The 24,361-nt window shown below is 46.7% G+C and overlaps 1 protein-coding gene across 1 annotated transcript in view; it reads right to left on the bottom strand.

Moving 5' to 3' along the window:
* Positions 1 to 3,895: 3,895 nt before the first annotated feature.
* The window catches only part of VWC2 (von Willebrand factor C domain containing 2), a 127,428-nt gene continuing 106,962 nt past the window's right edge, over positions 3,896 to 24,361 (bottom strand). Inside the window, exon 3 of the mRNA XM_060247774.1 lies at positions 3,896 to 4,438. Within this exon, the coding sequence (XP_060103757.1) occupies positions 4,287 to 4,438 (152 nt within the window). The 3' untranslated portion in view covers positions 3,896 to 4,286. The remainder of the gene's footprint in view (positions 4,439 to 24,361) is intronic.

The raw sequence follows: 24,361 nt of genomic DNA, 5'->3' as shown, positions 1-24,361 counted from the left end.
AAGCAAATAAAGCAACCCTGAGCTCTGTGAGCAGACTAATGGAGACCAGTTGACTGTGACTACGCAGAACACTGGGAAACTCAGGTGTCGACAATGTCAAGGGGCAGAGAAAGCAAGTACATTCAGTACAAGGACTGATTAAAAAAGGACTGGAAACAAAATAATGTGACGTGTTATCGCTTTACACAACGTTCATCTATGCTGCTGCTGTGCTGAAAACCGTCGTTTTAGCTGCCTCATTAACAAGGGACACTTAGGAAAGGTGCCAAAAATGGGTCTTCCTCACACGGAGATAGCAAACTTAGGGACGGTGGCTCAGTGGTAGAGCATCTGCTTGGGAAGCAGAAGGTCCCAGGTTCAATCCCCGGCATCTCCAAAAAAGGGTCCAGGCAAATAGGCATGAAAAACCTCAGCTGGAGACCCTGGAGAGCCGCTGCCAGTCTGAGTAGACAATACTGAATTTGATGGACCGAGGGTCTGATTCAGTAGAAGGCAGCTTCAGATGTTCAAACTTGTCTTGGAATTAACCCAGATTGTAACGAAGAAGGGGGGAGGGAACACTCCCACGTCAACCCCCAAGGTGGTGAAGTTGTAGATGTTTCCAGAGCTTTATTTCAAAAAATGGAACTTGTAAGCTTGAGTTTTTTAAAAGATATGAATTTGGGTTGGGACAGGAGAGACAGCTTGCTTGGGAGGTGCAGGGATCGGGGCTGGATGCATTCTCCCACAGGCTGAGGCCTTCCTTAGCATATGCTGAGTATCTGTTCAGCAGGGAGGTGCCGTCAGTCATGATTCCCTGAAGGGTCATCTTTGCCACCAAATCTGCTCCATTTTTAAGTATGCCCCTGCCAACGTAGTTGACTTAGTAAGACCTAGCTTGTGCTTGCCTGTATCTTTTCACATTGCCTGGGAAAACAGCTGATTGGATGGAGCGAGAGAGATTTTGGCATGGGATTAATTTTATGTTGATTAATTGTTGGAAGCCGCCCTGAGCCATCCGTGGGAAGGGCGGGATATAAATCCCAAATAAATAAATAAATAAAAATGGGGAAATGGCCAGAGAAGAGATGTGTTTTCCCTTCTTGCAATGCCTACGGCTAGGATCCCCAAACTTTTAGAGCCTGTCACCTTCGCGATTTTGAGAAGGGGTGGAGAAGGCGACCCCAAAATGGCTGCTGCAGGAGGCTTGTCCAAACACAATCCCCTCCCTTCTCGCTTTGCAAAAAGAATAGCAGAAGAGGAATAAAAACAGAAGTGAAGGAAATTCTGGGAAGGGAAGGAAAAGAAGAGAAGAAGGAATAACGCTAAGGAAAGTCTGAAGGTAGCAATGGAATCACAGGCCTGATCTTCCAGGGGTTGCAACTGTGGAAGGATGCTTTCATTGGAATGAGGGCAGCTAACAACAAGCCCTGCTTTACAGTGATCCTGCTCATCTTCTGAAAAGTCAGAGGAAGAGTACTGGTGGTTGGTTGTTATGGTGTCTACAGGCAGGCCTGTAGCCAGAACATTTTAGGGGGGGGGGGGCAGGGAATAAAATTTTAGGTGAAGGGGCCCTGGGGCCCAAAATGGCATCACACACTTTAAAAATAAATTAAAAAGGGGAGTGGCAGCAGCAGCAGCAAGGGTGGCAAGAGCAATGGGGAGAGCGGGGGTTGGCGAAAACGGGGCAGAAGAGCAGGGGGAGAGCAAGGGAGACAAAAACGGGGCAGCAAGAGTGGTGGGGAGAGCGGGGGGCAGCGAAAATGGGCAGCGGGGAGAAGGGCTGGTGAAAACAGGCAGCGAGAGCAGCAGGGAGAGCGGGGGGGGGGTGAAAACGGGGCAGCAAGAGTGGCGAGGAGAGTGGGGGCAGCGAAAATGGGCAGCGGGGAGAAGGGATGGTGAAAACGGGTGGCGAGAGCGGGGGAGGCAAAAACAGGGGAAGCAAAAGCATGGGGAGAGTGGCGGCGGAGAAAGGAGCAGCTGTACAAGTGGAAGGGGGGCTTGGGTGGACCGGCCACCCGCCCCCCCCCCCCCCCGCCGTAGCTATGGGCCTGTCTACAGGCACCTCATGTTGGGGAACGCTGCTCGAGGGACTGTTTTTTTAAAAGGAAGGAGTATACAAATGATTGGGACTTGAGAATGTAAACTGTTACACTGGAATTATGTCAACTGTGATCTCTGCAGAAGATAATCATCCTGACATTCACAATAATATATGGCAGAAACCTTTTTACATCCTGGATGGCATCTTCTCAGAAGTCGTCGTAGCAATGTTCTTTCATCATCAACATAGTACAGAAAACTGTTTCGGGCCTTGTTTAGGCTGTATCAAAGATGGGTGGGTGAGGGAGAAGTAATTGAATTGTGGACTTTTTCTCTTTGTAGTGGCTTCTGAGAAGCGTTTCAGAAACCAATAGCCATCCTCTTTGGATACGCATAACTAATTGTGTGATTCTTCCATTCCTTACTGGCACAACTGAATGATGCTGTGGGGTGCCTTTAATCAATGGGTCATCTAGACCAGGGGAGGCCAAACCCGCTTAGTGTAAAAGCCACAAGACATGAATGTCAGGAAGGAAGGAAGGAGAAGGAAGGAAAACAGATGGGGTAAGGAGGGAGAGGTAGAAAGAAAGCAGCTTTAACTTTGTGCATTCCCAAGCCGCCAGCTGGCTTGGCTTGGAGAAGTGATTTAAAGAGACAAATGCTTTCTTTGAGTTAGCCAATGGAGCAGTGGGGGCTTTGAGGGCCACACAATATGTGTGAAAGAGCCACACGTGGCTCCCAAGCCACAGTTTGGCCACTCCTGATCTAGACTGCTGTTGCACTCCTTTTGATTGCATTCTTACTCCCTTATTTTTTATGGGCAGATGACGGAAATGATGCAATACATTGTGTGAGACCATTTACAACAGTCATTGCCTGGTTAGATTCTATTCAGTCAAGTTCTTTGGTTTTACAGTTTAGTCATTATCTGACAGAAGTGTGAACTAATTACTGCAGTTAACATTGCTGTAATTATTGAAGGATTGGGATGCTGCCTTGAGCATTTTGGGGGGGAAAGTAACTAAAAGACTGTACGAATAAATAAAACCGAAAAATCTCTGCAAGGGGTCCATGACAACACACATTTTCAACACAACAAAATGACTATATTTCCTTGGCTTTTGGAGATGTAGCCATTGAAGGTATCATGGTCCCTTTAAGAGGACACCGTGAATGGTGGCCTGGGATAATGTATATTATCTGGAATAATGTATATGTTATATGGGATAATGTATATGTTTAAACGCTGACGTTGCTATGGGAGTCTCCGGGGCTGGATTCAAGCAGGGCTCAGAACCCAAGTGTGTGACTTCACAGGTGACCACTCGAAGATCATAAATTACAGGCAAGCAACCTGTTTTTATTGATGGTGATAATGCCACGTAGTACAGTATTATTGGATAACTGAAGTAGAATGACTTACCTTCCACTCCTTGAATACTGAGAATAGTAATTACTTTTGATCAATGCTAAAAATAAAAGAGCAGTGGAAATTATTCTTCTTTATTCACACCTCATTCAATGATAAATCATGATAAATTTACAAATTATAATCTTTCAGTTTAATGATGGGCGATGAAACTGATGTAAACCAGAAAGGCAGAATTAGTTAAGATTATCAAACAGGTCACAGGGCAAGTCAGTTCCTCCTACAATATACTCCTGCTGGTGCAATCAATATTCTCCATCGAAGGGAAGAGAATTTGACCTGTTTCTGCACATGACCATCCTATTAGTGAAATCAACAAATAATGCCCCCTTTGATTCGAGTAGGTGAGGGTAACACCCTTTATAAAACACTTGAAGTAAGCCTCCAAGAAATAATGTTTAGAGTTCTTTTTTCCATGCCTATTGTTGCTCACACAAAAATAGCTTATATCATAAAAGAGTATTTTTATTTGAGGCATGGCCAGGTATGCAAGAAGACAGTCAACCATTTATAGTATTTTAATCTGTATCATCTATATAAAACATTTTTAAACTCTATAATGAGATTATAGAAATAATATCATCTTTGATAGAGTGTACTTTAAAGTACTCACTGTGGAAATATAACACATTTTAATAGTACACGAACTTTTAAGTCCAAACCGTCTTTGATTTCCGCAGGCTTATTTTACTGTGGGAAAAGAAAGTTTCTGCAGCTGCTTTGTCCTCAAAAAGAAACTTGGTTTTGTTTGATGTCTCTTCTCGTTTCCCTAAAGATCATGTGGCACATGGAAATATTTTATAAAAAATCATCTGAGTCCACTGAAGTTGCAGTTCTAGATTTGCTTGCATTCGTGTCTGGTACACATTGCTTGCCGTTCAATTCGCCAAGTAACTTCTTCGTAAGTACAGTGGCATATCGTGCATTCATCAGTCTTCACCTCTCGACCTGCTGGAATGACTGTAGTTTCTGCAAAGCAGTTGGGGCCTGAAAACAGAAGAAAGGGATGGTACTTAAAAGAGGTTTTCACACAGTTCAGAGTACGCAAGACATTTTGCAGCTAGGTTCTTCCATCTATGCCTAGCTAGGCAACTGGCTCCCCTCCTGCCTTGCTCGGACCTAGCCACAGTAATCCAGGAGACAATCACCTCCAGGCTAGACTACTGTAACTTGCTCTACGCTGGCCTGCCCTTGATTTTGACCTAGAAACTCCAACGGAATCCTGATGGGAACACCACGAACGGCACATATTCTGCCTGTGCTGCACCAGCTACACTGGCTTCTGGTTGAGTGCTGAGTTAGATTCAAGGTTCTGGTTATGACCTTTAAGGCCTCGAGCGGTCAGGGACCCACGTAGTTATGTGATCGCCTCCTCCGCTATGTCCTTGGAAGAGCACTACGCTCTACAGGTCAAAATCTAATAATAATAAATTTATTTATATCCCGCCCTCCCCGCCAAGGCAGGCTCAGGGCGGCTTACAAGACCTGATACATATACCATGATATAACAATAAAAGACAATTAATACAATAAAATACAGTTAAAATACAAATTCATGAATTTAAGTTAAGGAAATAATTTACAACCGGTATAAATTAATGGTGCTACAGGTCAAAATCTACTGGTGCTCCCTGGCCCCAAAGAGATCTGGCTGTCTTCAACGAGGCCAGGACTTTTTCAGTCCTGGCCCCAACCTGGTGGAATGCTCTGCTGGAAGATACTAGAGCCCTGCGGGATCTTCTGTGATTCAGCAGGGCCTGCAAAGCAGAGATGCTTGAGGACAGTGGTAATTCTTGGGCTGGCATCCCCTTTCTCCCCTCTCCAAAGGAGATTTTCTGCTCCCCATACCTCGAAAGCTGAATTGTTGCATGCTACAAAGAATGTTATTGGGTAGTGAGCTGTTTTTAATTAATTGGATTTATCGATTTTATATATATATTATGTTGGCGTAAGAGCCCCGTGACGCAGAGTGTTAAAGCTGCAGTACTGCCGTCCTAAGCTCTGCTCACGACCTTCAGGTAGTCGGCTCGAGGTTGACTCAGCCTTCCATCCTTCCGAGGTCGGTCAAATGAGTACCCAACTGTCAAGTCTGCTTTAACTCTGGTCAAGTCTGTACTTCATCTTTGGTTCAGGAGAGAAGCATCCTGGGTAAAAGCCATACTGTATGCCAATGCTGCTAGTTGGAACTCTCATTCCCCCCCCCTCCTTTCCTTTGTTATGTAGTTTGCTTTGAAATGGGAATATGTGAAAGAGATTATAGTGCCTTCTCAGGCTGGGCATCGAGGGAGGAGACGCTCAAGGCCAGAACAGGCCTGAGAACAAAATTGTAACATCAATGTGTGAATGTGCCCCGCATAGCACCCCCCCCTCAAGAATCCCTTTGAAGTGTACCTTATATGATTACATTCTACTGTATGATCCTCAGTCTTTCAATCTCCTTGTGGTCGAGAACAATGATATCAATAAACTAGCTACTTTGTATCAACAAGGTCTCGTTATTGAATCAGCCGACTTGACACCAACTTGCTGGGGGAAAGTGTAGATGACTGGGGAAGGCAATGGCAAACCACCCCATAAAAAGTCTGCTGTGAAAACGCTGTGAAAGCAACGTCACCCCAGAGCTGGAAACAAATGGTGCTTGCACAGGGGACCATTCCTTTCCTTATGTTGATGTACACTGCCTAGAGCCGGGCATTAGCCAGGATAAGGTGATTTACAAATCCAATAAATAAAAATAATAGATGCAAGGAATTCAGGCTTGAATTTGGGGAAGTGCGCTCAGTAAGTACTGAGCAAAAAAAAAAAAATATACAGATAAGCTATTTTCCTGGTATTTATTCACCTGAATCTGATTCAGCTACTGACCAAAGCAACACAAATTCGCCCCCTTCTGGGTGAATTTGTGCTGCCTCTGGGCTCCTTGCGCATCGCTTGGCTTTGCAAAAGCAAAAGATGAGCATGTGACTCGCAGAGTTCTGCCACTGTGGTGTGGCTCTGCAAGTAAAGCATTTAAACTTTAAATACCTTCCCTTCTTGAGTCACACCATGGCATGCCTCAGCGAGTGAAGGGAGGGTATTGAAAGAGAACACAGTATCTTTAAATGCTTTCCCTTCACTTGCTGAGGCGTGCCACTGCTGCAGCGCAATTCGGAGGGAAGGGAACAATACCGATTATTTCCCGAATCCCAATATCATACCAATATTGGGATTTGGGAATATCAATATATACCAATTTGTTTTTGGATTTGGTATACCTGAACCTGAAAAATACTGATTCTTTTTTGGGCATACCCCGAACTGAATTGCTCTTCAGCCATTGGACACGTCACTGACTACATTAACTTATATCATCATAAAGATGCTGTAAGAAATAATGAGCTATGAACTGCAAATAATTTGGTGTACTTAAAAAATAGTACCCCAATTAAATAATGGTTACAAACAATCTGAACACCAAGAACCAATAACGAGTACATGAAATCAAGCAAGTCAGCACGGTGTAGTGGTTAAGGTCAGTGAATGCTGGGTTTGATTCCCCACTCCACATGAAGCCCGCTGGGTGACCCTGGGTCACTCCCAGGTCTCTCAGAACTCTTTCAGCCCCACCTACCTGACAAAGTACTGCAGTGGAGAGAGGCAGGGAAAGATTATTGTAAGTGGCTTTGTGACTCAAGGCAGAGAAAAGCGGGGTATCAAACCTATTGTTCTTTGTTACCTACAGCTAAGTGTAGTTTAATTTGATCCAATATTTTTAAGTGGCCTTAAACTCCATAGATGTTACTACCTACAAAACTTTACACTTGTCATTAGTATACAACAGTTTAAAATGGAATCTTGGACGGCATCTCAGAAGGTAGTGCTTAAGAGTCTGCAGTTCCACCCCATGGCCGTTGACTTACGGGGAGCTGCAATGTTCAACCTTGTCTCCCACATGAGGTCTATGAGAAACCACAAGCAGAAGTCATCCCAAAGATTTGAGATGAGGTGTCATCAGTATGCTGCAGCTATCCAATATGCTTTCTTTTTTCCCCCATCTGATAACAATGGTCCTGAACTGTGTCAGGTCAGTAATGGATTGGATGCGGATGAACAAACCCAACCACAGTTCAGATAAAATAGAGGTTTGATAGCTGGGGGAATCAATTGATCTGGGATTACATGTCCCCCATCTATACATCAGAAATAAATGTCTTCCACAGTTGCTGAAGGATACAGAAAACTGATCAGTGTTTCAAAGGAGTGACTTGAATGCCATTGTCTTTGAAGCCAAACCCCTAAACAAGAGTATCAACATAGCAGTCTCATCTATAACCTTAAAAAGGTAAAGGTGGTCCCTTGTGCAAGCACCAGTCGTTTCCGACTCTGGGGTGACATCGCATCATGATGTTTTCATGGCAGACTTTTAATGGGGTGGTTTGCCATTGCCTTCTCCAGTCATCTAGCGCGGTGGGGATTCATTTTACCGACCTCGGAAGGATGGAAGGCTGAGTCAACCTTCAGCTGGCTACTTGAACCCAGCTTCTGCCAGGATCGAACGCAGGTCGTGAGCAGAGAACTTAGACTGCAGTACTGCAGCTTTACCACTCTGCGCCACGGGGCTCCTTCTATAACCTTATACTATGCCTTATTATATCTTTACTGTGTTTCTAGGCAGCAATAGAGGGCTCTTAGATTCATCTGGTCAAGGCAGACACACGCATATTGAATTTCTTGCTATGCCACAATTTTAATCCATTGGATAGATGCCAGACTTGCATAGTGTATCAGTGGTGCGTGGCTGGTTCTCAGGATGAATGGATGCTGAATGTTGCAGCCAATTAGAATGTGGATGTGCTAACATGTGCCAGTGTGTCATTAATGTGTCATCGAGGGTATATAAGATTGTAACAATTCTGAAAATTCTTAGAGTCACTTGGTAAGTAGGTTTTGGCATGACTCAGCTCTCCGGTTATTGCAATAAGCATTTTTTTCCTTCCTCCTTCACCTGGACTCTGGCTGTATGTCTTTCATTGGCTGAGGGCATTCAGATGTGCATAAGCTTTTTGGTGAATGCACACTTTGTCAGGTACTTCTTCAGATATACATGACAGCTTATACCCAGAATTAAATCTACCAGAGAGAGGGCCTTCTCGGTACCAGCCCCCTATTGGTGGAACCAGCTATCGGAGGAAGTGAGGGCCTTGCGGGACCTCACCCAGTTCCGCAAGGCCTGTAAAATTGCACTCTTCCGGTTAGCCTTTAACTGATCTAGAGTTACCGCCATTGTGGGAGAAAATGTAAGAATACTGAAGCCATCAGAAGCAAAGCAACTGCACATGATATCAGCACCAGATTGTTTTAATGATTGAATTTTAAATTGTCGTATTAACGTTATGCAATTTTTAAATTGATTGTCTTCATTTTATTGTGGTGAGCCGCCCTGAGCCTGCTCCAGTGGGGAGGGCGGGATATAAATAAAATCAAATAAAAATATAAACAAACAAACGAATGCACTTAATTGGTCTTAAAGGTGCCACTTGACTTAGACCGATTCTGCAGTCACTATTGCTCCGCCCCTAGGCTTCTGCTTTCATTGGATCAAGCGACGGATTCTGCACCATTTGCTGTGCAGGTGCATTTTGACCCGCATCTCCCTCCAGTTCTCCCTGCGCCTTCCCAATCTTGTTTTTTAGAGATTGGGAAGGCGTGGGAAGAACTGGAGGGAGCTGTGGGTCAAAATGCGCCTGCACAGCAAATGGCGGAGAATCCATCGCTTGATCTGAAGAAAGCAGGGACCTTGAGATGGAGCAACAGCAACTCTAGAATCGGTCTTAAAACTTTGTTCTGTTGCTTCAGACCAACACAGCTACCTACCTGAATCTCTTATGGTCCATGGTTAGTGTGGAAATAAAACTGAGCTGAGGCTTAGATTTCCAGGCTGTTCTGAATCAGCTTGTTATAAGATATCCAGATAGCAGGGGTGAGTACAGCATAGTGCTCCAACTGTAATTTGTGGTAAAGAGTGCATATTTCAATAATTAGGGTTTGTAGAATCTTTCGGGCTCAAGTGCCGTGTTCTACTGGAGAAAGTTTTTCTTCCAGACGTTTCGTTCTCGGCTGCGGAGAACATCCTCAGTGGCGTTGCAGCTGAGAACGAAACGTCTGGAAGAAAAACTTTCTCCAGTAGAACACGGCACTTGAGCCCGAAAGATTCTACAAACCCTAATGATGATGCCAGCTGTGAAAACCTGAAATCTTTGATATTTCAATAATGTTTTGAGATGGGTCCTGGTGGACTCTGGGAGGAGGAATCAACAGTTGGTTTGAGAAAGATGGCTGCTGGAATTGTTACTCAAGTAGTATGAGATGTAAAATAAATGATTTGGTTTCCTTCATAAAATAATGGGGGAAGATTCTTTGAAAACCTTTGCTGATTTAGCAGCTTTGCAGCTAAATGACTTTTGCCCTCATCAGATTAGACTAGTGTTTTATACGGAGCTGCCTTGGAAGAATATTTGGAAATGTCAACTAGCTCAAAATGCAGCTGCCAGAATTGTAACGGGAATGCTAAAAGGAGTGCATAACTCCACCTTTACGGGCTACAGATTTGTTTTCAGGCCTAATTCTGATGGGAAATGGTATCTAATTTCCTCTTTCCTTACATGTAAATGACACTAACAGCAACATCTGAAAATCTTCTCCAGGTTCTTCCTTTATCACAGGCACTCAATGTGAGAATCTGGGAGAAGGACTTCTGAGTTATGATACCTTGTTGTGGAACATCCTCCTAAGGCAGACAACCACCTGCCCACATTACGGTACTTGAGGGGGGGGCGGCAGCAAAAATATGGCATTTCAGTAAGCTTTTGAAAATAGTACTTAGTTACTGCACATTTCTGCAAATTTCACTATGATTAGCCTGCTTTGTTCTATGCTAGCTGCTATTTTTATAAGTTTTAGGATTTTGGTGGGGGAGGGGTAGTTTTGTGTCGGATTTATCTGCTTCCCTAGAAATCTCTTTTCGATTAGATGGCGTGGTGAAACATAAATATTTAAGGTAATCCAACAGTGGCTTCCTGACTGACTTCTTTCTGAGTGCGACGGAGTCGGCAGCTTTGCAGCTAAAATGCAGACCCGCTACAGTTAACGGCACAGAATGCCTTGTCATCGCCCACCTGTAACGTACAGCTTCTGCTCGTGGCTGATGTCTCCATTGAACGCGTCGGAGAGCACACTGCAGTCACTAGGCAGCACCGGCAAAGGCGGCTTTGTTTCTGAACCACTGGATAATAACTCCTAACTTAACTGCAGTCGATGAATGCTGCACGCTAGGCAGCTGCAGACCTTGCAAAAGCAAAGAAGTTTGGTACACAGCACATGGTGAAGGAATACTCTGTTCCAACTCATGCCCCCCGTAGCTCCTCTCTGTGGGTTTCAGGTGTGCCACCCAAAACCTGCACCCAACACCAGGACCTGCAGTAATGCTAGATGACGAAAACAAGCCACTTTGACCTAGGATTTCACACATCTCGAAGAATGCAGATCTCTATCCTGCCCTTCTCTCTGAATCAGAGACTCAGAGTGGCTTGCAATCTCCTATATCTTCTCCCCCCACAACTGACACCCTTGTGAGGGGTGGTGGAGCTAAGAGGGCTCTCACAGCATCTGCCCTTTAAAGGACAGCTCCTGCGAGAGCTATGGCTGACCTAAGGCCATTCCGGCAGGTGCAAGTGGAGGAGTGGGGAATCAAACCTGGTCCTCTCAGATAAGAATCCGCACATTTAACCACTGCACCAAACTGGCTCTCAGTGCGGTTTTCAGCTCACAAGAACAGTAAGCGCCTGACTGCTATTTACAGTATGGAGTGCGCTAATAAGACGATATAGTTGAATTGCATGCCTGTGTGCAGCCTACAAATTTATTACTTGCCTCTAAGAAAAGGGGGGGAAGGGAGGTTTGAAAACATTTCACCGACCAAGTGAGTTCCTTTATTAAAGACAGTGAGCTTCAATAACGCTCTGGAATTTTGCTTTTGCGTGTCTTTGTTCCCCTGCACTTGAATACAAATGTGAATTGGTACTAGAGAATGAAAATGCAGCTAAGAAGAAGAAGGGGCTGGATTTATACCCTGCCCTTCTCAGAGCAGCTTCCAATCGCCTTCCCTTCCTCTCCCCACATCAGACACCCTGTGAGGTAGGTGGGGCTGAGAGAGCTCTTTTGAGAACTGCTCTTGAGAGAACAACTCTGAGAGAACTGAGACTGACCCAAGGTCACGCAGCTGACTTCAAGTGGAGGAGTGGGGAATCCAACCTGGTTCCCCCAGATAAGAGTTCACACACTTAACCACTACACCACATTGTCTCTCAGTATGAGAGATTTCATTAATACAGCTGCATGGGCTTTCACACTTATGCCAGCTGAAAACATAGCAACAGTCTCTTAAATCTTACTCGTTTTGAATTTGAAAGACAGTCAAGTTCAAGGAAAAGAACCTTGCTCTTTTAACAACCCTTGTCTGAATTGTCATGTTCAATCCAAGGACAATTATTTCTGGAAATAATACTGGACTGGACCCTATGAATCTTCCACTGAAACTCAGTTAAGACTTTAAAACTATTTTTAAAGCAAGGGGCCTTTCCCTAGCCCACGATGTGATCTGCTTACACAATTTTAACATTTTGGCCAAAACCACTTAGACAGGGTATAGCTGTTAATGCTGCCAGTTGTGCTATAACCTCCCCCCCCCCAATCTCTTCCAAAGTGGCAGACATATTTCATCCTTCTCTCTTGCACCGTTATCCTGATATAAAGAGCACAGCACCATCATTGTCTAAATAATGACCCATCACCGTTTTTGCTTGCCACCAGGACTGCATCCATCCAAAGATAACTCTCTGTGTTGTTCTTTGTTTAGCAACACAGCATCCCCCCAGCAGTTTCTTCCATACTTTGTCTCTGCTCCCAATGGCCATCATTTCCTTGCTTCCTTGGAGGGCTTTTTAAAAAATACAGAATTGCTAGACTGCTAGAGTGTTAATGAGCGTGGAGAGCCAGTTTGGCGTAGTGGTGAAGTGTGCGGACTCTTATCTGGGAGAACCGGGTTTGATTCCCCACTCCTCCACTTGCACCTGCTAGCATGGCCTTGAGTCAGCCATAGCTCTGGCAGAGGTTGTCCTTGAAAGGGCAGCTGCTGTGAGAGCCCTCTTCAGGCCCACCCACCTCACAGGGTTTCTGTTGTGGGGGAGGAAGGTAAAGGAGATTGTGAGCCACTCTGAGACTCTTCGGAGTGGAGGGCAGGATATAAATCCAATATCTTCTTCTTAATAACATTCTATTGCAACAAGGTTCTTTCTTTCTTTCTTTCTTTCTTTCTTTCTTTCTTTCTTTCTTTCTTTCTTTCTTTCTTTCTTTCTTTCTTTCTTTCTTTCTTTCTTTCTCTCTTTCTCTCTTTCTCTCTTTCTTTCTTTCTTTCTTTCTTTCTTTCTTTCTTTCTTTCTTTCTTTCTTTCTTTCTTTCTTTCTTTCTTTCTTTCTTTCTTTCTTTCTTCTCTCTCTCTCTGACCTTCTGCTTACCAAGCAGATGCTCTACCACTGAGCCACTGTCTCCTTCCTTCCTTCCTCTCTCTCTCGCTCTCCTCTCCCCCGCTTTCCCTCATTTCAGTTGCAGAGATACAAGGCCAAAGTGCACTCTGCTGAAAGCTGGGAACTAGTATATTGTTGCTATAGCATTATTACACTGTGACATCTAGTAATACTAACCACCATTTAAAAAAAAATTGGTGGGGGTGAGACAAGGAAAATGGCACCAATGTGGGCAGGATGTGCAAAAAATGCACCCCTCATCTACATGGTGCTCCAGTTGTGATGTTTCCAAAAATATTAGACTGAAACAAGTTTGAGCAAGCTAACACAAAGTGAGACAACCACAAAAGCGGGACAAATAGAGGATGACAGCATGTGGATGTTCCCAAAACCAGAACTGCTGTAAGGAAGCCCAGGTAGAGCCTAGCATCTGTTCAGAAACAGCTGCATTTTTTTTGAAGTGCAAGTGACAGAAAACTATGAGCCATCAGAAATTCACTTCATCTCCATTTTGAAGCAGTACTAAATGGAGAGTAGGGATGGGAATGAACCTAAACATTCCAGTTTGATCGGGGTGGCTCCTGTACCAAACCTTGAACTGAGCCAAGATGCCCTGAACCGGCCAGTTCAGGTCCCCTGATCTCTCAGCCATGACTTGCCATAGTTGGGAGAAAAGGAAGGGTTAGATGGTTGGTACCAATTTCACCCATCTGTTTTACTGCCCCTGCCCAGCTTTGAAGAGAGGGGGGGAGTGAAACCAACGTGTTTAATGGCTTGCAACCATTTAAACGTAACACTGGGATGGTTGCTCCTCCGGTCTGTTTTCCTGCTTCCAAGTGGGAGAAGCCAAACTGACTAGTGAAATGGTTTACATCCATTTAAATCTAACAGCGGGGCGAGTGTGCCCATCCGCTGTTAGGTTTAATTGGCCCCAAAAGCTAAAGTGAACCAGACAAACATCCAACGAATGTTCAGGGGTTCTGAACTAGGGATGTGCATTCGGCTCGGCCGAGCCGAAAATACAGCCGAATCAACGCTGATTCGGCTGTATTCGGCATTGCCCGCAGCCGAATGCCCTTGCCGCCAAAAATGCGGCTCCCGAATGTGGCTCGCCGTATTCTTCCGAACTGCTATTCAGGAGAATACGGTACGGCTGTCAAAGGGCTGCTGTCAGTTTCCATAGAAAAGGCGGGAAGCGGATTCTGCAGACTCAATGGAGCTGCTTGCTTAGCTTCCCGCCTTTAGTGCCCTCTTCCCGCCTCTCCTATAGCCTCCCTGGGGTCAGGGAGGGGGGGGAGGGGGAAGAGGAGCCCCAGCAGCCAATCCAAAGCATGCATTTGCAAAATGCATTGCAAATGCATGCTTTAGGGCTGTTGTTGTGTACTGTGTATGTATGTGTAGCTGATGGCCCAGTCATCAGCTACATTGTTATTTTGATCTTTTGCTTACTTGGGTATCCAAGTAAGCAATGTTCTCTGGCCAATCAGAGAGAGCAGTGCTATTTTTTGAAATTGCTCTCTGTAGGGCCAGAGAACCTTTTTAAGGAGTCTTCCTGCTGGACTCCTCCATTGCTGTGTTGATGTATGTGGTGTGGGTTGGTGTGAGAGAGATTGTGCTGCTGCTGGTGGCTGGCCGTTGGCTTCAGCTCCTGCCTGCTGCTCTCTCACTGCCTTACCAGAGACCTCCCTGGACTCAGAGAAGACAAGGTAAGACAGTTTTGGGGTTCTTGTTTTAGTTTTTGTTGGTAAAAGGACTAGAGTCCCTTTACTTGTTCAGATTTGGGTGGGTGAGTGCTGGGTGGGTAGGGTAGCCTATTTGGGGTTGGGGTTAGGTTCTGCTGGGGGTGGGGGGGCCTGGGGTGGGGTGGTTTTGCTAATTTGCCCATATCTTAATTTAGTGAGAGGACTTTTTAAAGTGCAGTGTCCTTTTACTTCTCCTGATTTGGGTGGCTTGGATTTCTTGGGGTTAGGGTGAAGGGGTTTTTTTTTTTGGGGGGGGGAGTTTCTGTATTATTAAAAGTTGAGTTTTTTACTGTTTCATTGTTTGATTTGTTGCTGCTGTGTTACTTTTATCTTCAGGTTATTGGGGGGGGTGCTGTTTGGCCTAATTTTCATTGTTTAAAAGGCCACTTTTCTCCCCCTTTTCTGGTTCTGGTTTTAGGGGTGGGGGTGTTGTTGTTGACTGACTTTGTGTTGCAGAATGATGTTGAGCTAGGTGTGGTGGTCCACCACCACTTCTCTTGTTTGAGAGACTAGAGTTGTGTTGTTTGGGGCAGGGAAGCTGGCACCTGGGTGAGAGACCCAGAGGCAGCAGGCTTTTTGTGGTTTGCCAGCTCTCCCCGTGTTGTTTGGGGCAGGGCTGGAGAGCTGGCACCTGTAGATTGTGTTGTTTGGGGCAGGGAAGCTGGCACCTGGGTGAGAGACCCAGAGGCAGCAGGCTTTTTGTGGTTTGCCAACTCTCCCCGTGTTGTTTGGGGCAGGGCTGGAGAGCTGGCACCTGTAGATTGTGTTGTTTGGGGCAGGGAAGCTGGCACCTGGGTGAGAGACCCAGAGGCAGCAGGCTTTTTGTGGTTTGCCAGCTCTCCCCGTGTTGTTTGGGGCAGGGCTGGAGAGCTGGCACCTGTAGATTGTGTTGTTTGGGGCAGGGAAGCTGGCACCTGGGTGAGAGACCCAGAGGCAGCAGGCTTTTTGTGGTTTGCCAGCTCTCCCCATGTTGTTTGGGGCAGGGCTGGAGAGCTGGCACCTGTAGATTGTGTTGTTTGGGGCAGGGAAGCTGGCACCTGGGTGAGAGACCCAGAGGCAGCAGGCTTTTTGTGGTTTGCCAGCTCTCCCCGTGTTGTTTGGGGCAGGGCTGGAGAGCTGGCATCTGGGTTTGCTGCAGCCAGGTCTGCAGAGCAGACCTTGAGCAGATTGTGTTTTGTACTGCCACGACGTTGGCAACTGGGTTTTTATTGGTGCCAGGCCTGCAGGGTTCATAGATTAGATAGAGGGATGTAGTGCATTTGGGGCCTATAGAGATTCTCTGGTGTGAAGTTAGGTTTGGCTTTGGGTGCCCCAGGAATTGGACCCCCTGGTCCAATTTTTTTTTGGCCTTGTGGGTTTTGTGTGGGACAGTCCCCTGAAGCTGCACAGCAGTTTGGGGGGCTCTCCTCAAAACCTCCTGCTCCCCAGAGCCACTTTTCCCACGACAATTGCAGTGAGGAAGTGGCTCTAATTGGTTTTTTCTCACCATTGGGAGCAGTGTTCCTTTTGGGGTGTCCACAGATGGGTGCTGTCTTTTGGGGCCAGGGGGGTTGCATGCTGGGGAGTCCCCTGAAGCTGCCCTGCAGTTTTGGGGCCTCTCCCTCAAACCCCCCTCTGGCCAGAACCACTTTCCCCACAGCAATTGTAGTGGAGGAAGTGGCTAATTGGGCTTTCCCCATCATTGTTGGCAATGGGCCTTTTGGGGAGCCCAAAGACAGGGACCCCCTGGCCCAATCTTTTTGGGACTTGGGGGGGTTGGAGGGGAGAGTCCCCTGCAGGTCCTCTGCAAATTTGGGGGCTCTCCCTCAAACCCCCTGCCCCCCAGTAGCCTCTAATTATGCCCTATGTTGCCATTGATTTCAATGGCCCTTAGGGTGTAATGATGGAATAGGGGCACCCTCTTTGGGTGCCCCTGGAATGGGATCCCCTGGCCCAATCTTTTTGGGACTTGGGGGGGTTGGAGGGGAGAGTCCCCTGCAGGTCCCCTGCGAATTTGGGGGCTCTCCCTCAAACCCCCTCCCCTCCAGGCGGCTTCAATTATACCCTATTTGCCATTGATTTCAATAGCCCATAGGGTATAATGATGGAATAGGGGCACCCTCTTTGGGTGCCCCTGGAATGGGATCCCCTGGCCCAATCTTTTTGGGACTTGGGGGGGTTGGAGGGGAGAGTCCCCTGCAGGTCCCCTGCAAATTTGGGGGCTCTCCCTCAAACCCCCCCTCCAGGCGGCTTCAAATATACCCTATTTGCCATTGATTTCAATGGCCCATAGGGTATAATAGGGCCGTATATTCGGTAATAGCCGTGCATCTTTTGGGGAGCCCAAAGACAGGGACCCCCTGGCCCAATCTTTTTGGGACTTGGGTGGGTTGGAGGGGAGAGTCCCCTGCAGGTCCTCTGCAAATTTGGGGGCTCTCCCTCAAACCCCCTGCCCCCCAGTAGCCTCTAATTATGCCCTATGTTGCCATTGATTTCAATGGCCCTTAGGGTGTAATGATGGAATAGGGGCACCCTCTTTGGGTGCCCCTGGAATGGGATCCCCTGGCCCAATCTTTTTGGGACTTGGGGGGGTTGGAGGGGAGAGTCTCCTGCAGGTCCCCTGCGAATTTGGGGGCTCTCCCTCAAACCCCCTCCCCTCCAGGCGGCTTCAATTATACCCTATTTGCCATTGATTTCAATAGCCCATAGGGTATAATGATGGAATAGGGGCACCCTCTTTGGGTGCCCCTGGAATGGGATCCCCTGGCCCAATCTTTTTGGGACTTGGGGGGGGGGGGTTGGAGGGGAGAGTCCCCTGCAGGTCCCCTGCAAATTTGGGGGCTCTCCCTCAACCCCCCCCTCCAGGCGGCTTCAAATATACCCTATTTGCCATTGATTTCAATGGCCCATAGGGTATAATAGGGCCGTATATTCGGTAATAGCCGTGCATCTACCGTATATGCGGCTATTCCGAATACGGTATTCAGTAGTGCATGGGGAATCCGAATTTTTTTCCCCGTGTACTCCGAATCCGTGTAAATCCGAATTTTTTTTTTTTTTTGCACATCCCTATTCTGAACCAGGCCAAGTTCATGCTGAGTTTTGCCTCATGAACCAGTTTGTGCCCGTCCCTAGTGGAGAGCACACTCACAACAGTGGATCACTTTTTTCTGTTAGGGTTGCATACATATCTCTGATTGTATTTAAAAGGTCAGAGCTACATATGGTGCATAATATTCCCAGTTGCTAAGATATAAGTTTTGTATATCTATTTACCAACCCCCGTGACACAGAGTGTTAAAGCTGCAGTACTGCAGTCCTAAGCTCTGCTCATGACCTGAGTTCGATCCCCGGTGGAAGCTGGGTTTTCAGGTAGCCGGCTCGAGGTTGACTCAGCCTTCCATCCGAGTCCCCAGCTTGCTAGGGGGGAAAGTGTAGATGACTGGGGAAGGCAATGGCAAACCACCCCGTAAAAAGTCTGCCTTGAAAACATTGTGAAAGCAGCGTCACCCCAGAGTTGGAAACGACTGGTGCTTGCACAGGGGACCTTTCCTTTCCCCCATAATGCCTCCAGATCCTACCTGCTCTATAAGTTTTTGAAAATAACATCCCCAGAGACCTGGCTGCACTGAGCCTGATTCCCCATTGAAATGCATGGGGAATGCCCTTGGTCTCCCGGTTTTACCCCATCAAAATGTGCTGAATGCCCTTAAACAACAAACCCACAAAGTTTTTAACAACACTTAGCACCAACTCCATGCCAGTTTCTGATACCCTCTCATAGGCCTCTAAAATTTAAGTGGGACCTACCTCTTAATCGCGCTGTCTCTCCCCTGCCCCCCATTTTAAAATTTTAATGAATACCAATATACTGAACTAATTCATCTTGGGAACTGAAAAGTCTAAGATAGGTTGAAAAAACAATTTATAGTTTAGCTGGCAACGGTTTTGTGCACTTCATAACTTTTCGTTCATTATTTCTGTATAGCACATCTAAGCACTTCATTTATACGGATGGAGAAACCGAATTTAGTACCCCTCATTATTGAATTGGCAAATGTACGAGCAATGTGCAAAAGGTGAGAAAGGCTGACGCTGTCTGACATTTCCCTTCTCCCTCCTGATATCTCCCTTAAAGTCCACTTGTTTATCAATGTTCCCCAAACCTTCTTTGCCTGACCTTAATCCTTCACTAGCTTCTTATTCCATCCACACTGTTTTGCATTCCTGAACTAAACCTCTCACCTTCCCCCAGTTAGACATAGCAATTGCTATGCCACGTTCTCTCCCTACCCTCTTCTTCATTCTCCCTCATGCTGCTTTGTAGTGTAGTGACTCACTTTTCTTGGCTGGGCTAACAGATTTATTGACCCAGGGCTTTTTTGTAGCAGGAACTCCTTTGCATATTAGGCTACACCTCTCTGATGTGGCCAATCCTCCAAGAGTTTACAGTAGAAGAAGAAGAAGAAGAATTGCAGATTTATACCCCGCCCTTCTCCCTGAATTAGAGACTCAGAGCGGCTTACAATCTCCCATATCTTCTCCCCCCACAACAGACACCCTGTGAGGTGGGTGGGGCTGAGAGGGCTCTCACAGCAGCTGCCCTTTCGAGGACAACCTCTGCCAGAGCTATGGCTGACCCAAGGCCATTCCAGCAGCTGCAAGTGGAGGAGTGGGGAATCAAATCCGGTTCTTCCAGATAAGAGTCCGCACACTTAACCACTACACCAAACTGGCCCTGTAAGAACATAAGAGAAGCCATGTTGGATCAGGCCAATGGCCCATCCAGTCCAACACTCTGTGTCACACAGTGGCCAATATATACACACGCACACACACACACACACACTTGGCTAATAGCCACTGATGGACCTCTGCTCCATATTTTTATCTAAACCCCTCTTGAAGGTGGCTATGCTTGTGGCCGCCACCACCTCCTGTGGCAGTGAATTCCACATGTTAATCACCCTTTGGGTGAAGAAGTACTTCCTTTTATCCGTTTTAACCTGGCTGCTCAGCAATTTCATCGAATGCCCACGAGTTCTTGTATTGTGAGAAAGGGAGAAAAGTACTTCTTTCTCTACTTTCCCCATCCCATGCATTATCTTGTAAACCTCTATCATGTCACCCCGCAGTCGACGTTTCTCCAAGCTAAAAAGTCCCAAGCGTTTCAAAGCCCTGTAAGCTCTTGGAGGATTGGCTACATCAGGGGTGTGTGGCCTAATACGCCGTGGCGTCCCTGCTACAAAAAAACCCTCTGTATTTACCTATTTTCGCATCCAGAGATTCATCAGGGAGTCATCATCCCAATGTGGACAGATGCTATGGAAGCTAAGAAAACAATAGTACAATTGGCAAAGGACAGAGGGCTTTGTCCAAGATTAAAAATAAATAAACCGGGAGTGCATATAACCTCCTGCTTGCTACCCTACTGCCCCACGGATTGCTTTCATGCTGCGTGACCCTGGTCTTCAGGCTTTCACCATAGGCTCAGTCTTGCAATGTAGAACATACAAGCGAGAGCAACAACAAGCAATCGGCCACAGATGTTAAGCGCACTGATGAAGCAATAACCGCTGCTGCAGGAACCAAGATCATGTGAGGTTTATGATCGTGGGTCCCCGTGCTGTCCCTGAGGCACAAGATGGGCAGTGATGTTCACAATGGCTCTTCGTTAGCAGCCCGAGACTGCAGAATTAGCGATTGCAAACACGAGAATCCCTAGACAGACATCCACTTAATGCCAATTCTACCCTGGAGGCGAAAGCTGGTCGAAAAATACTTCTCCGGCGTGAGAGAGTTCCATAAATCTGAAGCAGTCCACAGAGAGCGCTTCTACATGTCCCGAGGGTCCCAATTCTGCACATGAATCATATTGTGGGGAAGAAGCTGTTGCCTGACTGTGAAGGGATATATGGTGGCAGCAGGGGAACCATGGACAAATGATCTTAAAATACCATGGGCTAAACCCTATGGAACTTTTCTTACCAGTGTTGAGCTTCCCTCTGGCTCAAAGAGCACTGTCCCAGTAGACACAGCATATTCCAGTAGAGAGGGGCTCTTTGGGCTGGACTAGAAAATATTGATAGAATCCAGTCCTATATGAAGTCAGGCCCTCAAGGAAAAGGAAAGGTCCCCTGCGCAAGCAGCAGTCGTTTCCGACTCTGGGGTGATGTTGCTTTCACAATGTTTTCACGGCAAACTTTTTACGGAGTGGTTTGCCATTGCCTTCCCCAGTCATCTATATTTTCTTCCCAGCAAGCTGGGAACTCATTTTACCGACCTCTGAAGGATGGAAGGCTGAGTCAACCTCGAGCCGGCTACCTGAAAACCCAGCTTCCACCGGGGATTGAACTTGGGTCGTGAGCAGAGCTTAGGACTGCAGCTTTAACTCTGCACCCTCAAACTCAACCCTAAATTACTCTAGACTTTAAAAAGATTTAGAAATGGTTGGGAGCGAATAGGAAGTATTAAACCCAGGCCCAAAGCCGGCTCACCCACTAGGCAAACTACGCAGTTGCCTAGGGCGTTGGGAGGCGAATTGGGCTCCCCCCCAGTGCCCAGGACAACCTAGTTTGCCTCTGTCCCACCGCCGCCATTACTGCTAGCCCCTTCCCTTCCCATCCACTGTGCTCTGCCTGCCCCCCTTCCCCCCGAGAAGCTTGCTGTGACGAGGCTGGGCCCTATTGGCTTCGAGGCAGCCGGCAGGGTTGTGTTTTTTGACAAGAAAGCTGGAGAAGGCTTCACTCCCCCCTCACTTCCAGTTCCAGAAAGGAAGGGAGAGAAGCCTCTTCCAGTGATCTCTTCCAAAAACGCAGTCCTGCCAGCTGCCTGGAAGTCGGTAGGGACCAGCCTCGTTGCACTTTGAGGAGGGGGGGGAGCAATGGAGCACAGTGCTGCGGAGGGAAGCGGCGGCAGCAGTTAGGGAGCTTGCCTGGGGCGCCATGCACCCTAGGGCCGGCACTGCCCAGGCCTAGAGAGCTTCAGGCTCATCTATATATGCAAGTGCCATCAAGTTGTAACCAATTTACCATGACCCCAACAAGGGGCTCTCATAGCAATGAAGAAGTAGAGGTGGTTTGCCATTGCCTCCTTCTGCAAATCCTTCACTGACAGTCTCCCGTCCAGGTACTGGACCCTGCTGAGTTTCTGAGATACGTTGAGATACCAGGCCACCTTTCCTCCCTTCAGGCTCATCTACCCCTCCTCAACTAATCACATGGCTCTGTATATTTTATCTCATTCCCCATCTTGCAGTCTTTTCCTCAGCAATATCTATCTCCCCAATTTGATAGTCCCAACACATTTCCTGTAAAACAGACCTTACTCCCAGCAGTATTTTTTCTTGGAATAAGAGATGCAGTGAGATTACCTGGTACAGCTGGATTTAGGTGCTGGCACAGCCAACTGATTCCGAAATACCAGTTCATCACTGGCCACCCCCACAGTATCGACTCGTCTAAATCCAATTTTGCCTTTTACTAGCCTATATATCTTGCTGGATACTGCTGGAATTGTGGAATGGTTTCAATTATAACAGCCACATTCAGTTACCAGCCTTTTAAAGAACGCTTCCACTGTTTTAAAGCACAAATGGGCATCTTCTTCAGTTTATCGGTATATTTTCTTTTGCGCTGGTTGTTTTAAAACTATCAAAATATCTTTTTCAAGCTGCGTTGGATGTTTACATTAACACATCTAAGGGAAAGAATGATAAAAGCTCAAGTCCATTAGCAGTTTTACTTCGCTTCTATGGAAAAATGTCTGGTTTACTTTAAGTTGTGCAGTTATCCTCGATCAATTCTGAGCGGTTTGAGAATACATTTTTAAAAAGGACCAAAGGGGGGGGGGCATTTCATTCTGCTGTATTGTGGGTTAAAAACAACAAAATGGGACAGGTATTTCTTTATAGGGGAGGGACGGTGGCTCAGTGGTAGAGCATCTGCTTGGGAAGCAGAAGGTCCCAGGTTCAATCCCTGGCATCTCCAAAAAAGGGTCCAGGCAAATAAGAGTGAAAAACCTCAGCTTGAGACCCTGGAAAGCCGCTGCCAGTCTGAGAAGACAGTACTGACTTTGATGGACCAAGGGTCTGATTCAGTATAAGGCAGCTTCATATGTTCATATGTTTAGGAGGAGGTGATGTTGGTATTCATACTTATTGACTTGGCTACCACCAATGAGGGAGAGCTTTGAGGTCAGGGTAGGGTTGCCAGCCCACTGGTCCGGGTGAGGGTTCCCCTGGTTTTTTGGGTTCCTCCTTGCTGCTGGCCAGCTAGCCGGTGGGGGGAACCCCCAACCACAAATGCCTCCAAACGTGGCATGATGACATCACCCAGAGGTGACGTCACTGCATTGCTGACATTGCAGGGTGTTGCTGTAGTTCAGGGGTGTCGTACCCATTTGCTATGAGGGCTGGCTCTAACATAAATGAGACCTTGTCGGGCCGGGCCATGTGTGCACCTATTTAAGATTAGGTAGTAGAGATAAACTTTTAAAGGACATAGACAAACACGAGTAAAGGTTTTGTTTTGTTGCTTTTTTTAAAAACTTAAAACATGCTTAAAATATTAGCACTCATTGGTCTTAAAAGTGATTTCTTTGTCTTTCTCCCAGGGGATCCAGGGAACAGGGCGAAGGAAGCTCTGGCTCTTTCCTTCCTTCCTCAGGGGACCGGAAGGGGGAGGAGCCTCAACCAATGGAGAAAATCAAGATTTTGCTCTGTGGCTCCTGCGCAATTGAGCAAGCCTTGCAAAGCAAGCTGAGATGCAGAACGAAGCAAAAGAGAGGGAGAAGAAAGCAGACAAGAGCCAGTTGCTCAGGAGCCATCCAGGGGCCTGATTTGGCCCTCGGGGCACCCCTGCTCTAGTTTTTGGGAAAAAACTTTATGGTAAATTTGGGCTCAAACTATGAAGTTTTGCCCAAAAATTAAGCATTGCGGTGTGACGTCAGCAGCATAATGATATCACTTCCGGTGACATCACTGCGCATGTAGAAAAAGCTCCCAGAAAGCCATGAAGACTTCTGCTGGGGAGCAGATAGGACCTGGCAACCTTAGGTCTGGGGCAGGGGTGGGATAGAGTGTGGGAAGAAAGCAACAACTGAAGTAACAGGTAACCTTTAATGCCAACAGCTCACAATAGCTTAGAATGTTTGCTCACAAGACTCTGCAGCTTAGAGGGAACATCGGTGACTCCTCTGCCTTTCAGAGACACTAAACATGTGCATTTCATTAGGGTTATACATATTAATGTTGCTGTGGTGGTGATGGAAAGTACCTTCAAGTCAGAGGGGACTTAGGAAAACCCTGTGGGATTTTCAAGGCAAGAAACGTTCAGAGATGGTTCGCATTGCCTGTCTCAGAGGAGAGGCTTTGGCTCAGTGGCAGAGCAGAACATTCATGCAGAACATTCCAGATTCAATCTCCAACATCTCCAGTTGGAAGGATCATGGAGCAGATGATGTGAAAGACCACTCCTGGGACCCTTGACAGCTGTGGCCAGCCTGAGTAGACAATACTGACCTTGATGGACCAATGGTCCCTTTCAGTAGAAGGCAGCTTCATATGCTGTGTAGCAACCCTGGACATCCTTGGTGGTCTCCCATCCTAATACTAAGCAAGGCTGACCCTG

The sequence above is a fragment of the Heteronotia binoei genome, chromosome 10, assembly GCF_032191835.1.
Source record: "Heteronotia binoei isolate CCM8104 ecotype False Entrance Well chromosome 10, APGP_CSIRO_Hbin_v1, whole genome shotgun sequence".
Classification (NCBI taxonomy): Eukaryota; Metazoa; Chordata; class Lepidosauria; order Squamata; family Gekkonidae; genus Heteronotia; species Heteronotia binoei.
The sequence above is the reverse complement of the archived record's forward strand: the minus strand, read 5'-3'. Positions and strand labels throughout refer to the sequence as shown.